Genomic DNA, 15,291 nt, shown 5'->3' with positions numbered 1-15,291 from the left:
CCCCCCCCCCCCCCCGCACAGAGGTACAAGTGCCAGACCTGAGAAAGGAACCACTCCATTTCCTCCACTTTGTCTAAAGGGTTATTCTTGACTTGTCTGAGATCACAGATCCACACGTTTGTGTGGAATCTGGCAGGGAGGCGAGGAAGTTAAGAGGTGTGGCCATCCTTTGGGCAATGGTATGGACTGCACTGTCTTTATAGTCTGTCCGTCCGTCCATCATCACTCACCAGCTTTGACACAGCAGCATACTGCCTCCCTCCGCACCCTGCTACCTCCTACTTCGAGATTCTTACTGGGGTCTCCTGGGAGCTAAACTGGAGCAGCCTAGCCAGGCATCCATCTGTAATCTCAGCATGCAGTGGCTGGGAGTTCTCAGATCAGGAGATTGAGGCCCCACCTGAGCTGCTGGACTCAGGGGACCATCTCTTTGACAGTGCACGTTCCACACACACCTGGCTCGGCAATGCTGGGTTTGTAAGTTCCCTGTCAGGTTCAGCCCCTATCTGTCTGTAGATGACCTGGAGCCTCACAAGCCTGTCGTGGTGTCTCGGGCCACCCTCCAAGCGCAGCCCCTGTAAGTTCACACCCTCTAGATGTGGTGTGATGTACCAGAAGATTCTGTGCTGCGCTGATGGAAGGAGCACTGGGGTAGTGAATCAGAGAGACGGTCGGCCTAATCCGTAAGGGGAAGACAGTATTCAGGACAGCGACCGAGAGGGCAGGTGTCACACTCTCATTAGTGAGTATGACTAAGTGACATAAGTGAGTATGGCCATGACCCAATCCCTAGCTCCTCAGTCCTGCCCCTGAGACTCAAGATATACAGATTCTAAAAAGATGATGGCCTTGGTCCGGGCAGTGGTGGTGCATACCTCTAATCCCAGCACTTGGGAGGCAGAGGCAGGTGGATTTCTGAGTTCAAGGCTAGCCCGGTCTACAGAGTGAGTTCCAGGACAGCCAGGCTATCTATACAGAGAAACCCTGTCTCGAAAAAAAAAAAAAAGGTAACGGCCTGATTCCTTCATACCTCTGGGGCTCTGACATGAAGACAGCTCTCTTATAGGGCAAGGAGGTGACTGGGCTGGGGAGTGGGAAGGGAGCAGCAGACAGTGATGATGTCTGTCTGGTCAGAGTTGTCAGCATCTTTTCCCCTCATCCCTCTCAGGCCAGGATAGAGGACTGGTAATCTTAGGAGGTCTGGCAGTGACCTTGAATGGTGGTGTGGGTTTAGGGGGCTATCCAAGCACACCTCCCCCAGTTCCGCTCCCATTCCTGGCTCTCAGTTCTCTCTAGGGTCCCACAACCCATCAGCCCCTTGCTGTGGACCCCTGGAGACAAGATTGGGGGAGTGGTGAGTTAGTCCTATTGCTCACAGTAGCTGTAACCTCAGCCAGTTTTCCTCTGCCTGCCCTGCCCCGGCTTTTGGTGCCATAGTTCATTTAAATCCACACTGGCTTCACGGTCACACTGCTTTTACAGAACATCGAAAACACTGAGCTTAAGCAACTTTGCCAGAGACACTAGTCAATGGTGGAGGTGGGATCTGGCCCTAGTGTTAGTGGGGAATCCCTGACGCGTGTGCGGCTGAAAGGAAGGGGGTCTGAGCACTCCAGATGAGGAGTTGTGTTCTGAGGCTGGCAGGGAGGAAGCCCCCGGTAGATGGCTGCCTCTTCCCTTTGGAGAAGTGTTCCCACACTCTGAGCCACAGCTGGCATGGCAGCTCTGTCTTGAGTGGAGTGACAAAGAAGTAGATCTTAACACCCAGGGAGGCCCTTGGCGATGATGAAGGCTTATGGAGGAGGATGCTAGAAGCGTGTGGCCTTCCCAGTCCAGGAGACGAGACTCTGGAAAAGGAGGCAGGTGGAAGGTTAAGCAGTCATCCCATCCCAGCCTCTGAGTGACCATGTTAGTCAGTCTCAGGGGAAGTTGGCTGGGAAGTTTTCAATCCACGACTGCTTACCTCTAATCTAGGCCACCAGGTTAAACTCCCTGGTCACATCAGTGGCTAGCCTGGCCATGCATCAGCAAGTCTTCAGAGATGGGAGCTTTGGTCAGTCACTTAAGCCCACTCCATAAACTGGGACAAAATGTGGTGAATGACATATCTCAGCAGGGCTGGAGTTGGGCTGAAGGACGGGACCATAGAAGGATGGATATGGTAGGGAAATGACCAGATAGTGGTATGGACGGTGGCTATGGAGAAAGTGGTAATATTAGTGATGATGCTGATGTTGCCTGTGATGGTGCTGGTCTTGATGGTGACGACGTAGGCAGACAGTGGTAGTAGCCATTCTGGGGATGCAGTGACGGTGCTCGTAGTCATAGTGATGATAATGGTGTTGGCCCAATTAGGGGCAGTGATGATGGTGGTAGTGGTGTCTGTACTGATGGCAACAGCAGTGTTCATGGTGGGAATGGTACGGCAATGGTGATGGTAACCTTGGGGGTGGTGACGGTTATGTTGGTGCTGATTGGGAGGGAGTGGTAATTGATGGAGATATTAACCACAGTGACTGAATGAATGGTAGGGAGTAGATTCTGTAATCGGAGTGAGGTTGTGTAAGAATCAGACCTCCAGTAGCTGGATCTCCAGTGTCAGGGGCACTAGGAGAGCTTCAGGGTGGTTTTGGAAGTCTCTGGATCTTACAAGCCTACTTGTCCCCCTCGGATCCTTATCAGCCTGCCCCAGCCAGCTCTGTTGTAGGCGTGGTAGGAGCAGTGGGGGTGGGGGTCAGAGCTGTGGAGCCCTCAGCATCGGGGAATCCACTTCAGCCTTCCTGGGACCCTTAGGCATGAAGGCCAGCGAAGTCCTGAGGGTTCATTTCAGATCCAGGGTCCGGAAGCAGCAGGCACAGACACGCATGTTAGAGAAGTTCTGCAACACTCCCAGATGCCCTCACAAAGTCCAACTTAGCCCGCAAACATGTACACATGCGCTTTCACAAACACATCAGGCTCCAGGGCCCAAATTTACATGCTGGGCAGTTCCTTCGTGAGGACTTAACAGAAACGGGGGCACACAGAAGTTCACACACTGGCCAGACAGCGTGTGCGCAGCCAGTGACACGCACGCGCAAAGACGCTAGTGCGCCTCCGCTAAGTAAAACCAGCAAAACTCTGCGGAGCCAATTGGAGACTCCTTGGCCTGAAAGCCGGAGCAGCTGCCGCCAAGAGACGCGGTCAATTAACTTCTCCCTGCAGCCGGGCTCCCTGACCCGGGCCGCCCGCCCCCTCTCGCCGGCCCGCCCCTACCCTGACCCGCCTCCTTCCTTCCAGGCCTCCAAGTTCTCTGCCTCTCATAGCTCCACCCTTACTAAAGAGACCCGCCTACATGGCCAGGCGTGGGCTTGCAGAGCTGCCTGTTCAGGGAGATCAGGCTGTGCTCTGTAGAGTTTAAGGAAGAAGTAGACTTTCTAGGTGAGCCAGGAGGTCTGAGATACAGGGCTCTGACTGCCCCGGGCTGTCCCAGAGTATCACACTCTGACTCTGGTGTGACCCCTTAAGGGTCATACTCAGGGTGGGGATAGAACTGCCCCCAGGCAAGATATTGGCCCTAGCTTCCAAGTCAAGGGAGATTCAGATCTTCCCCAACAGCCACCATCTCTCAGCAAGAGACTTTCCCTGACCCCTTGCAACTGTTCTCTTTTCCGGGGTTAAAATGATGTAGCTGGGTCCCCGTGGGTGTACAGAGTGGAGAGAGGACATTCTTGCAGAGAGGTCAGCAGGAGCAAAGGCCTGTGCCGGGTTACATATGTCCTCCGCAGCATCTGCTAGGGTGGAGGGACTTCCAGTGGGATGAAAGAGTTCCTAGGACTGCATGTAGCTGCATGTGGGGGTGCAGCCCAGCCCACTGTTCCTCCATTCTCCCTCCTTGAGGCCCTCAGTAGGAAGGGTGAGACTCTGACCCTTCACTGAGAAAAGCACCCTCTGGCTGCTGGGTCAGCATGGAAAATGGTGACTGTCATGGTCCCTGGGGGCCTTGAAACTTGAAGGAATCCAAGCTGGATTTATCTCCTCGGAGTTCAGCACTCCTGACCCAGCCCCGGGTCCCCAGCAGGCAGCCAGGACCCTGTGAGGCTCCATCCTGGGACATTCCACCGTTCCCATGTTCCCCAGGAGGGTGCTGGGGGCTGGACTAGACAAAGAATGCCAGTGGATGCCGGGTTACTGCTGGACAGACAGACAAGACAGCCCCCATTCTTTTCTCCTCCCTGCAAGGGGCAGGTCCTAGCCTTTGAGTTACCATGGCTTCAGAACTTTAAAAGGGAAGCTCTGGAAGGCAGATGTTCCCCACGGGGCAGACTTCCTACATTCTCTCTAAAGGGATCACTTTTGGAAAGGGGGAAATCCCTGGGGAGGTTGCATGAGTTTGGGACCAGCTGCCTCACCTGGAAGTGCTGCCTACAGTCTAACCTTTGGCTTGGCAGGTGGACGCGGACGATGTCTTTACCAAAGAGGAACAGATTTTCCTGCTGCACCGTGCCCAGGCGCAATGTGACAAGCTGCTCAAGGAAGTTCTGCACACAGCAGGTGGGGGTCGGGAAATGAGGTGGGCCTGAGGTCAGCGTGTGAAAAGGGTGAGAGTCTAGGAATCGGGAGACAAGCGGGTAACGGAGTTGGAAGCGTTAACCTAGGGTAGGCTCAAGTAAGGGAGACCCGACTAGAGTAAAGGCTTAAAAGAGATGGATCAGGCAGGGGTGAAGTCAGAAGGCTCACGTGATCCTTACCTTCCTGGACTCGGGAAAGCGCTGTCTGCCCACTGGAGCCCTCAGACCCAGACATGCCCATGGGAGGTGGGGGGAGAAGGGAGAGAACCACCTTTGGAAAAATTGCTAAAAGATGTATGGATCTCCCGTTGCAGATGGAGAAGGTAGACAAAGCATGGGGTTCCAGTGGATTTAGAGGGGTGAGCCAGCCAGGAACTTTGATGGTCCTAACAGGGTGGGCTGGGCCAACTTCCTTAAAGAAAAGAGAGTCAAGCCATGCCTACAAAGATAAGAAGCTCTCTGAAACAGAGCTCTTGCACAGAACCAGAGTCCCGAGAACTATGTGGGATAAGGGCTGGGGATGGGTGCGTGTGACTCAGCCGACAGCCTGGACAGAGGGAGGATCCCCCCCACATACACACACAGCATCCCTAAGGGACCTTTGCCATGCGGAAGGTAGGCATCCCCCATCCAGTCTCACAGTTCTGATCCCCCATCTCAGGGGGTCTCCTCTCTGCCCCCTTCCTTGAGTCTATTTCCTGGAAGCAGGTATGGACTGCATTGGCACTCATCCAGGCTTCTGAGGTCTGGCTGACCTCATCAGCAGAGGATGCCAGACCCTGGCTTCCTGTCCCTTCAGAGCAGCTTTCTCCCTGGAGCTGGCTCTCGGGACACTGGGGGTCAGCAGTAGTGCATACCCAGTGATGGGGTTCGGCTCGCGGCGGGCGCGTCTGCAGACACCAGACACAAGCAGCTCCACGTTTAAGAGGTTTAATTAAAAGGGGGGGGGGTGAGGACCACGGCGCAGGAAGAGGGGAGAGAAGAAAAGAGAGAGGAAAAAGAGAAAGAGAGGAAAGCACTCATATATATATATATATATATATATATATATATATATATATATATATATATCGTGATGTAGCAGCCCAGGTAAAGGTGGGAGCTGAACCCAATGAATTCTGGGAATATGGTGGCCGTTGTCTTGACGACAGGTCTGTGGGCCCGCCCATATCTGCCGTGCTGGGTGCTAACACCCAGGACACAAGCAAATGGTGTCAGATTCTCTATGAAGCATATGGGGTTTTGTTCACATTCATAAAGACTCCCTCTGCACACTGAGCTCCACCTATCCTGGCCCACCTGTGGCTCCCAGTCACACCAAGGGTAGGGACAGATGAACACTTCATGTGATCCTAAACGGGGCCCTCTTTCTAATTATGGAGCCCTCGATTTCGGTACATCTCTGGCTCCTCATCTGTCACAGAACCCTTCCCTGAGGGTGGAGGCAGGAGAATGCTGCCAGTCTTTGTCACCCCAGTCCAGATTGCCTGGACTCTGCTTCCCATGGACCACAATGTAGGAGGGTACCCAAGGTACCCCGGCTTGGGCTACACAAGTCAGATAGTGAGAAGGACTTTCTGGCTAAGGACAGAAGCCTCCAGTGTCTTTTCAAGGAAGAAAGGTCAGGCCCCAGCTCAGGCGGTGTCTTCAAGGCTCTTGTAGAAGCTGCAAGCCACTGACCAAGTGTCCTAGGACAGAGGATGGAGAAGGTGGGCTCGTGTGTCCACTCCCTAACACAATGCACACTTTCTTCCTGGTTGTGTCACCCGCACGGCAGGCTAGCCCGACTTGGTCTCCATCCTCCTCTCCCAGTTTTACCATGCGCCCCCTGGTGGGCGGTTCCCTCAGTCATGGTTCTGCCTCCTGGCCTGCCAGCCTTTCTGCTTCCTAGCTGACCCCACCTCATATGTCACTCACCCCCTTTGAACCTCTGTTGACCAGGTCTATTTCCTGGTTGTTTCTCCACCTGGCAAGCACACTACAGTTTCTGAGTCAGTTGCTTGCCCTTTCTGACCTTGCGGCAGCCTGAGTCTCGGCATCCTTGGAAGGGTCAACTCATTGTAAAAGGGGGAGAGGGTGAGGAGGCGGGCAGTGACCGGGACTGTGGTCATAGCACAACTGATGGCTAGAACCACCCTGATTTCTCCAGCCAACATAATGGAGTCGGACAAGGGGTGGACACCAGCATCTACGTCAGGGAAGCCCAGGAAAGAGAAGGCATCGGGAAAGTTCTACCCTGAGTCTAAAGAGAACAAGGACGTACCCACCGGCAGCAGGCGCCGAGGTATGTCTGTCCATCCTGCCCCCTACCCCTCCTTAGGCAGTCATTCGGCTGGGCTTAGATCCTCCTGTCTCCACCAATGTGAGTTCCTACAAAAAGTCAGAGACCACAGCTCCCTTCCCAGAAAAGCAGGTCAGGAGACAGCCCGAGAGGCATCCCACGCATTGGGGCTGGCGGGGGAGGGGTCAGGTGAGTTGGGAGGCCTCAGCCTACAAGGAAATGTGCAGAACAGACTCGCTGACACTCTCCAGAAAAGGATCTAGAACCACAGGAAAACCATGATCCACTGAGGTAGAGAGAGAGGGTAGAGTCCTGAGAGAGAGAGGCAGGGTGAGAAGCAGAGAGACAGACAGAGAAGGGCCAAGACGCTCAACCCAAAAGTCTGGTACGTCAAAGGAAGTACAGAAAGACACACAGTAGGAAGAGCCACAGACACAGCAAGAGAGGAGGGCAGCCTCAGAGTGGTGGAGGTAGACAGCGGGACAAGGAGAGAAGAGGAGAGAGAGACAGGGTTGCCTCAGGGAGGTGAGGAGAGACAAACACAGAGCCCAAGCTGTGGCCACAAGGCCAGTTAGAGCCAGCAGGGTGGGCAGCAGATTCCAGATGGGCCACATCTGGGAGCCTGTGGTCACCCTGTGGCTCCCCAGGGACCAGAGGGAATTGTGGGCCTGGCCGGGTGGGGCTGGGAATATGGCGCCCAGGACAGAGAGCCTTTCACCGAGCTGGGCGGATCCAGCCCTCAAGGCTGCCTTCCAGGGAGGTTAGAGAGTCCTGTGGTCAGAGCCCTGCAGTGGGGGGAGAGGGGACTGTAAGCTGGGGTGGAATGCAATGCTTTAGAGGCTGGGGACCCTGTGAGGTCACTTAGCATGACTGTCAGGGCTCCGCGTGAGGCGTGTCACTGTCCTTTGAAACTCAACGTTAGCGCTCTGATTTAGAGGATGGTATACCTACTGAGTGGTCGGGTCACGGGTCTTCCAGGCAGGCCTGGATAGAAGTCTAGACTGATCTCCGTCAACTTCCCAAGAGGAAATGGAAATGCAGTGAGCGGGGTACACCTGTGTGAGGTTAGCAGCACTTTAGAAGTTCAGCTGGCACGGAGAGCCAGACTTCCTTCTGTGGTCTCTAGGGAAGGGTCAGATAGGGAGCCTTCGAGCCGAGGGAAAATCTGAGCAAATGCTCTTCAAACTGGGGGCAGGGACAGGTGGATGGATCCCTGTGAGTTCAAAGCCAGCCTGGTCTATCTACAGAGTGAAACAATGGCTTTTTGTTTGTTTGTTTTGTTTTTTCGAGACAGGGTTTCTCTGTGTAGCCCTGGCTGTCCTGGAACTCACTCTGTAGACCAGGCTGGCCTCAAACTCAGAAATCCGCCTGTCTCTGCCTCCCAAGTGCTGGGATTAAAGGTGTGTGCCACCACTGCCTGGCAACGTCTTTTCTTTTTAAAGTCTCTTCAGAGAACAGGCCTGACTGAGCCCTTGAGGCCAACCAAGGCCTGTTTTGTCGTAGCTTTAGCATGGCACCTACTGCTCTTTTCAGACCAGGTATCTGGTATTTCCATCACAGAAACTGCACACAGTAAATTCACAGTAAATTCTCTGAAGCCGTTGGGTTTAAGGAGTAAGGGGAAGTAAAGGTCAACGTTTTCTTTCTAAAATGCCCTAAACCTGTTCTTTCCAGTCACAGGGCACACTGCCCCTGTGGGAATCAAACCACAGCGTGTTCATGTCCCTGGGCCTTAGCTGTGGATCTGACTCTGTTTTCTCTGGGCACAGGGCGTCCCTGTCTGCCAGAGTGGGACAACATCGTTTGCTGGCCATTAGGGGCACCAGGTGAAGTGGTGGCAGTACCTTGTCCTGATTACATTTATGACTTCAATCACAAAGGTGAGGCTAGCCAAATGGATGGGGAACCAAAGGACGCCATAAAATGGAGTTCAGGGCCTCAGTAGCTCCAGATCTCCTTTTGCTTGTTCTGACTGTCCCATGGCCCATCAGGCCATGCCTACAGACGCTGTGACCGCAATGGCAGCTGGGAGGTGGTTCCAGGGCACAACCGGACGTGGGCCAACTACAGCGAGTGCCTCAAGTTCATGACCAATGAGACTCGGGAACGGGTGCGCACCTCCTCCCTCACAAGCCTGACCCTTGAGTGAACCTCAACCTAGCCGACTCTCCTAGCCTTTACTTCTCCATCAACCTTAATTTGTCCTCCACTTTGCCCCTGGTGCCCACCCTGAGTCCCAGTTTTCTGTTTCTTGCCTGCGCAGGAGGTATTTGACCGCCTAGGCATGATCTACACCGTGGGATACTCCATGTCTCTTGCCTCCCTCACCGTGGCTGTACTCATCCTAGCCTATTTTAGGTGGGCGGGGCGAGGGCAGGGCAAAGCGGGCGAGGGGTGGAGAGTGGTCTAGGGTGGGGCCGGAGGGGTACAGGGTGCGAGCATCCTTTTTCCCCCTTCACTGCATCCATCCCCCCTGCGTGATGTCCCCACTTACGGCGCACAGCCCAGCTTCCTGCCCACCGCTGCGTCCCCCGTGCCCTCACCCACGGTGATGTCGCACGCCCGCAGGCGGCTGCACTGCACGCGCAACTACATCCACATGCACATGTTCCTGTCGTTTATGCTGCGCGCCGCGAGCATCTTCGTGAAGGACGCTGTGCTCTACTCTGGCTTCACGCTGGATGAGGCCGAGCGCCTCACAGAGGAAGAGTTGCATATCATCGCGCAGGTGCCGCCTCCGCCCGCGGCTGCCGCCGTTGGCTACGTGAGTGCCCCTCTGCCACCCACCACGCCCCTCGCACCTGCAGCCCGTCCCTTCCCCCTGCCTGTCTCTTGCTACCTCCAGCTTCAGGCCAGCAAACCCACCTCACAGGGACCCTCACGCGGCTCAGCTCACGCCCCCAACCCCCAACCCCGCCTTACTGCTAAGGACTCCCAGTGGCCCCCTTCCGTCCACACTGGAGCGCCCCCAGCTTCTCCTCCATCGTCTTGCCACCTGCTGCTAACACCCCACCCCCACACCAGCCTAGAGTCAGCTCCTTTCTCCCCTTAATGCGGACCAAACCTTGCCTGTAAGATGCAGGTTCTACCTTTTGGAACTAACTGTGCTTGGTCCTCTTAGGCTGGCTGCCGGGTGGCTGTGACCTTCTTCCTCTACTTCCTGGCTACCAACTACTACTGGATTCTGGTGGAGGGGCTGTATTTGCACAGCCTCATCTTCATGGCCTTTTTCTCAGAGAAGAAGTACCTGTGGGGCTTCACCATCTTTGGCTGGGGTACGGAGACCAGTGTGGTGAATGGGCTGAAAGTGTTCCTGAGTAAGGCGCTCTCACAGGGCATGTCCCGTCCATCCTGTTTTGTAGCAGGCTGGGGGCCTGCCCCGTCCTGCGGTGACTTTGACCCCATTGCAGGTTTAAGGGACTCAGCTTGACTATGGGCAGGGTTCACCCGGTGCCGTTAACTTGACCTGGCGGTTCAGCTCTTAGGGTGATAATTCCTGGAGACCAGATGAGGTTAAACTTAGGACCAGAGTGAGATCTTCAGTCACTAGTCAGCCTGGGGTTGGGAGTGTAGTCTGGAGCCTCCTTCTCCCCAGATCCCCAAGGGAGGGGTTCACATCTGTTACCGGGAGGTGAGGTCCAGAGCCACAGGCCCAGCAGCTCAGTCCAATTTAGCTTCGGCCTCTGCAGCGGCTTCCCGGGATGCTGCGGTCCTACCATCCCCGCCTCCCCCCACCCCCCTGGGCCCTTGGATCGGGTTACTGATAATTGTTCATCACTGCTGGCAGCTGCAGAGCTTGGCTGGACCCTGGGGAAAGCTGCCAGACTGTGGAGGGGTAGGCCAGTGGCTCGAGGCTCCTGGGCTCAGCATCTAGAGAGCTCTCATCTCCACAGCCTCCTTGGCCCTTGGCACACGCCCTACCCCTGACCTCACCATGGCAAGTCCCAGAGCCGGGCAGATCTGGGCCTGATTCCAGGAACTAACACAAGCTGCTGGGCTAGAAGGCATCTGGGTGGGCTGGAAACATGTGGATTAGGGAGCACACAGAACCTTTTGATCTGGGAATGTCACACCCTTACCACAAACCCAGGTGACACCTTTTCCCTCCAAGGATCCACCAGGCTGGGAATGAAACTGGGGGAGGGGAATCAGGCTCCCTTCGACCTGGAAGATAACCTTTGCTTTATCTACCCTCATCCATGAAAGCTAGGACCTTTCCGTCCAGGCTTGGAGAGGGAGTTTCAGAACAGAAAATCACTAGTCACCAGCTCTCTCCCCATGGGCACTCTAAGCCCGGAGCAGAATGAGCCAGGTTAAGCTGTCCATGCATACCATGTTATTTTTTGCATATGCCCAGCAGGTGTGCTCCCAGGAAGCAAGGAACCTAAATGGGGCCTGGGAGCTGCATTGAATCCTGAGGGCTGGTCCCTCAGGCTGTTAGGTTGGCATTAAATAGCCATGTACCGGCTGGGCGTGGTGGCACACGCCTTTAGTCCCACCCAGCACTTGGGAGGCAGAGGCAGGCGGATTTCTGAGTTCAAGGCCAGCCTGGTCTACAGAGTGAGTTCCAGGATAGCCAGGGCTATACAGAGAAACCCTGACTCGAAAAACCAAAAAGAAAAAGAAAAAAAAAATAGCCATGTATGTAGGGTGAGGGGTAGGGGCAGTTAACTGAGGAAAGTCATGGGGTTTGGGGCAGAGCATATACCCTCTCATGGTATCCCCTCTGCACACAGGTCTGCCAGCTGTCTTCGTGGCTGTGTGGGTCGGTGTCAGAGCAACCTTGGCCAACACTGGGTAAGGTCAAGTGGCAAAGTGTATGGGTGGGGGTGGGGGTGGGGGAGCCGGGACCTTGACACAGCCGGAAATGCTTTGGTTCCCTCTTCTGTGAATCATGGGGGAGAATCCATGCACCAGCAGCTCTGGCCTCAGGAATTCCTGATCAGCCTTCAGCCAGGAACCACCTCAGAGTCAAAGGAGGTGACTTCCAGGAGAGGCCCATGAGTGCCTGAGGCCTGGATACATGCAACTCAGGTCCTGTGTCCTTAAAGGCTCACGTCAGAGCAGGACAACTCTGGGGCCTCCGTGGGCTGGCTGAGAAGGAAGCAGTCGGTGGCTAATGCTTCCCCCTCCCTTAGGTGCTGGGACCTGAGCTCCGGGCACAAGAAGTGGATTATCCAGGTGCCCATCCTGGCATCTGTTGTGGTGAGCAGGGGTTGGGGGCAGTGTGGTTATGAGCCTCGGTGAGGAGCCCTTAACAAGAACATCTATGATGGCTTCCCTGGATCCCAAGGACCAGAAACCCAAAGACCTGAAGACCACATGATTCCTACTGCAGTCTAGATGGGGAAGCTAAGGGTCCTAAGAGCCACCTAGAGACACAGTGACAGGGCAGGGCCCGTGGCATGGCCAGTCTCCAATACAGGCTCCCTCCTGCAGTTCAACTTCATCCTTTTCATCAACATCATCCGGGTGCTTGCCACTAAGCTTCGGGAGACCAATGCGGGCCGCTGTGACACCAGGCAGCAGTACCGGTGAGTTTTGGCTCTTGGGATTTGGGGTGGAATTCAGGGTGCAAGCACCATGGACCCGAGTGAAGACAAGGTCCCATGATTGAGCTTGTGAGAGGAGCCTCTGGCTCTGCTCCACTCCAGCCCTGGATGGATGGATGTGGCTGGGTCTCGCTCTGCTACCAGCTACCAAGCCTTACACTAGAGTGAGGCCTGCTAGCGTGCTACACCCCCAGCTGCCCTCAGACAACTGCACTGAGGGAATCAAAGGGGCCGGTGGGTAGAGGCTGGTTCTAATAAGACATCTCCTCAAGAGAAACCCAAGAGTTAGGTCACATGGGAAGGAGTACGTGTCAGCAGGTACAAAGGCCCAGGGACACAGCGACTGCACTTGTCTACTGGAGGACACCTTCCAAGAAGCCCAAGTAACACTGCCTCCTGGCAGGGGCCATCCTTGGCTGAGCTTGGTTGCCAAGCCACAGTTGCCAGAGCCTCTAGCTCCTCCATCCCTTCTGGAGCTTGGGCCTGGGGTGGGGTGGGAGGAGGAAGGGCTGTGTTGTAGGGCAAGGAACATGGCCTAACCTGCATGCCCCGATGGCCAGGAAGCTGCTCAGATCCACGTTGGTGCTTGTGCCGCTCTTCGGTGTCCACTATACAGTCTTCATGGCCTTGCCGTACACCGAGGTCTCAGGGACATTGTGGCAGATCCAGATGCACTATGAGATGCTCTTCAACTCCTTCCAGGTGGGTGGCCTGCCTGGGGTCCTGGGGAACGAACGAGGTGGGGGTGAGACGTGGTCCTGATTGTGTGTGACTCTCTCTACAGGGATTTTTTGTTGCCATCATATACTGTTTCTGCAATGGTGAGGTAAGCAAGGGTGAGGCAGGCAGGGGTGAGGTGGTAGGAGCAGGCAGGGGTGAGGTAGTAGGAGCAGGCAGGGGTGAGGTGGTAGGAGCAGGCAGGGGTGAGATGGTAGGAGCAGGCAGGGGTGAGGTGGTAGGAGCAGGCAAGGGTGAGGTGGTAGCTGAAGGTAGGGATTCCTCAAGCCCTGTCCCTCCATTCTCTCCCCTGCCCCCATTCTTTCTTTGCTTAAGAACCTTCCTGACCACATTGCGAAGGTTCAGGGAAGGCTTCAAAGACGACTCACTGGGTTGTGTGGGCTCTTCCATGGGTGGCATAGCAACGTGTCCCTTAGTCCCAGAGAGTAATTTTTTTTTAGAACTCAGTCTGAGAGCTCAGCCATCTTGGGGCCATTTGAGCTTTGGCATTCTGACTGTGGTGTTTATATTCTGGGGATTGGGCTCCGATTATCTTTGAGCTTTTCCAGTAGTCTCCTATCATTTAATGCAGGGATGGTGGCAGGGTTAGGGGCGCACACCTGACTGCCGCCCATCTGTCTCCCCAAGGTACAAGCAGAGATTAGGAAGTCTTGGAGCCGCTGGACCCTGGCATTGGACTTCAAGCGAAAAGCACGAAGTGGGAGTAGCAGCTACAGCTATGGCCCAATGGTGTCTCACACGAGTGTGACCAATGTGGGCCCCCGTGCAGGACTTGGCCTTCCCCTCAGCCCCCGCCTGCTTCCTGCCACCACCAATGGCCACTCCCAGCCGCCTGGCCATGCCAAGCCAGGCGCTCCAGCCATTGAAAATGAAACCATACCAGTTACTCTGGCGGTTCCCAAGGACGATGGATTCCTTAATGACTCCTGTTCAGGCCTGGATGAGGAGGCCTCTGGGTCTGCACGGCCACCTCCATTGCTGCAGGAAGAATGGGAAACAGTCATGTGACTGGGCACCAAGGGGCTGGACTGCTGGCATGGACAAATGGACAGATGGACCAAGAAGCCAGTGTGTGGCTGATTGTCTGTTCCACACTGGACCAGGAAGATAAACAAAAGGAAAAAAGAAAAAAAAAAAAAAAAAGAAGGGAGCTTCGTGTGGCTTCCTGTGTTGCGCTCAAGGATGCCTGGGTCTAGGAGCCATGAGAGGGTTTGGGGAGTGCTCTGCACGTGGCTGGGAGAAGGACCCCCGTCTCATTATGTAAGATGGTTCTGGGATTCAGGGATTCAGCACTGTCCAGCACAAGGGGGACTCTGCTCTTTGGGCCCAGAAAAGGGCTTCCAAGCTAGTTCAGTTAGTAGAGCACTTGGCCCAGGACACACGAAGCTCTAGGTTCTATTCCCAGTGCCTCGTGAACAAGGCTAGCATCTGTAACCCCAGTTCTCTGGAGATGGAGCCAGGAGGATCAGAAATTCAAGGATGTCTTTGGCTACATGGATAAGTGAGGAGGTAGCCTGGGGTACGTGAGACCATGTCTTAAAAAACACAACAAAACAAACATTTGTCCAGAGAGGATCATATTTGCAGCCAGGTAGACCTATGAGGGAGCAGCCAGCCTTTCCTGTTGTCCTGAACACACCTGGAGTCAAGCCTCCATAGAACAACTCTTGGAGTTGCTAGCCCCAAGTCACTGCAGCCAAGGCTGACAGTAGATCCCTCAGGTCCTTCATTCACTCTCAAGTCTGAGGCACTGCCACCAGTGCCACCTTTCCCTCCTGACGGCCACAGAGGTGGCCTCCATGCAGAACCACAGCTCCAAAATGGAAGGAGAATTCCTCTAGTGGAGGTTGCAAGGACAGTGGGAGGTGGTTGCCTCTGCCCTGGCCCTGGAAGCTAGGATTTAGGCTCTAAGGGTTAACTGGGGTGCAGACCTGCAAGGCTAGACCTGTACGTTCTCTAAGTACCCAGAACGTTTGCTCAGAATCCTCACCTGACACTTCCTACCCCCATCCTCATCCTCTGGATCTTCCCCGTTCTGTCTTGAACCATTTATGGGCCCTCAAAAGGCCTGACACTCAGGCCACATGCCTATATACGGGCTGCTCGGCTCACTGTGCCTCCCAGCTTTTGTACCATCAGGTGCATCTGTCAAATCTTCCCTTTCCACTTC

The 15,291-nt window shown here is 55.0% G+C and overlaps 1 protein-coding gene across 4 annotated transcripts in view; it reads left to right on the top strand.

Moving 5' to 3' along the window:
* Positions 1-14,302, top strand: part of Pth1r (parathyroid hormone 1 receptor) — a 22,396-nt gene extending 8,094 nt beyond the window's left edge. For 2 of the 4 annotated variants that reach the window (XM_031344425.1, XM_031344427.1), the window contains 13 exons: positions 4,431-4,533; positions 6,700-6,834; positions 8,601-8,711; positions 8,823-8,941; positions 9,095-9,189; positions 9,400-9,595; positions 9,953-10,106; positions 11,568-11,628; positions 11,970-12,036; positions 12,271-12,365; positions 12,944-13,085; positions 13,168-13,209; positions 13,749-14,302. In XM_031344425.1, coding sequence (XP_031200285.1) covers positions 4,431-4,533; positions 6,700-6,834; positions 8,601-8,711; positions 8,823-8,941; positions 9,095-9,189; positions 9,400-9,595; positions 9,953-10,106; positions 11,568-11,628; positions 11,970-12,036; positions 12,271-12,365; positions 12,944-13,085; positions 13,168-13,209; positions 13,749-14,129 — 1,701 coding nt within the window. In that variant the 3' untranslated portion in view covers positions 14,130-14,302. The remainder of the gene's footprint in view (positions 1-4,430; positions 4,534-6,699; positions 6,835-8,600; positions 8,712-8,822; positions 8,942-9,094; positions 9,190-9,399; positions 9,596-9,952; positions 10,107-11,567; positions 11,629-11,969; positions 12,037-12,270; positions 12,366-12,943; positions 13,086-13,167; positions 13,210-13,748) is intronic. The other 2 variants (XM_031344424.1, XM_031344428.1) reach the window with 1 other exon arrangement.
* Positions 14,303-15,291: the final 989 nt, after the last annotated feature.

Source organism: Mastomys coucha, unplaced genomic scaffold (genome assembly GCF_008632895.1).
Source record: "Mastomys coucha isolate ucsf_1 unplaced genomic scaffold, UCSF_Mcou_1 pScaffold23, whole genome shotgun sequence".
Classification (NCBI taxonomy): domain Eukaryota; kingdom Metazoa; phylum Chordata; class Mammalia; order Rodentia; family Muridae; genus Mastomys; species Mastomys coucha.
This window is presented reverse-complemented; position numbering and strand designations above follow the sequence as displayed.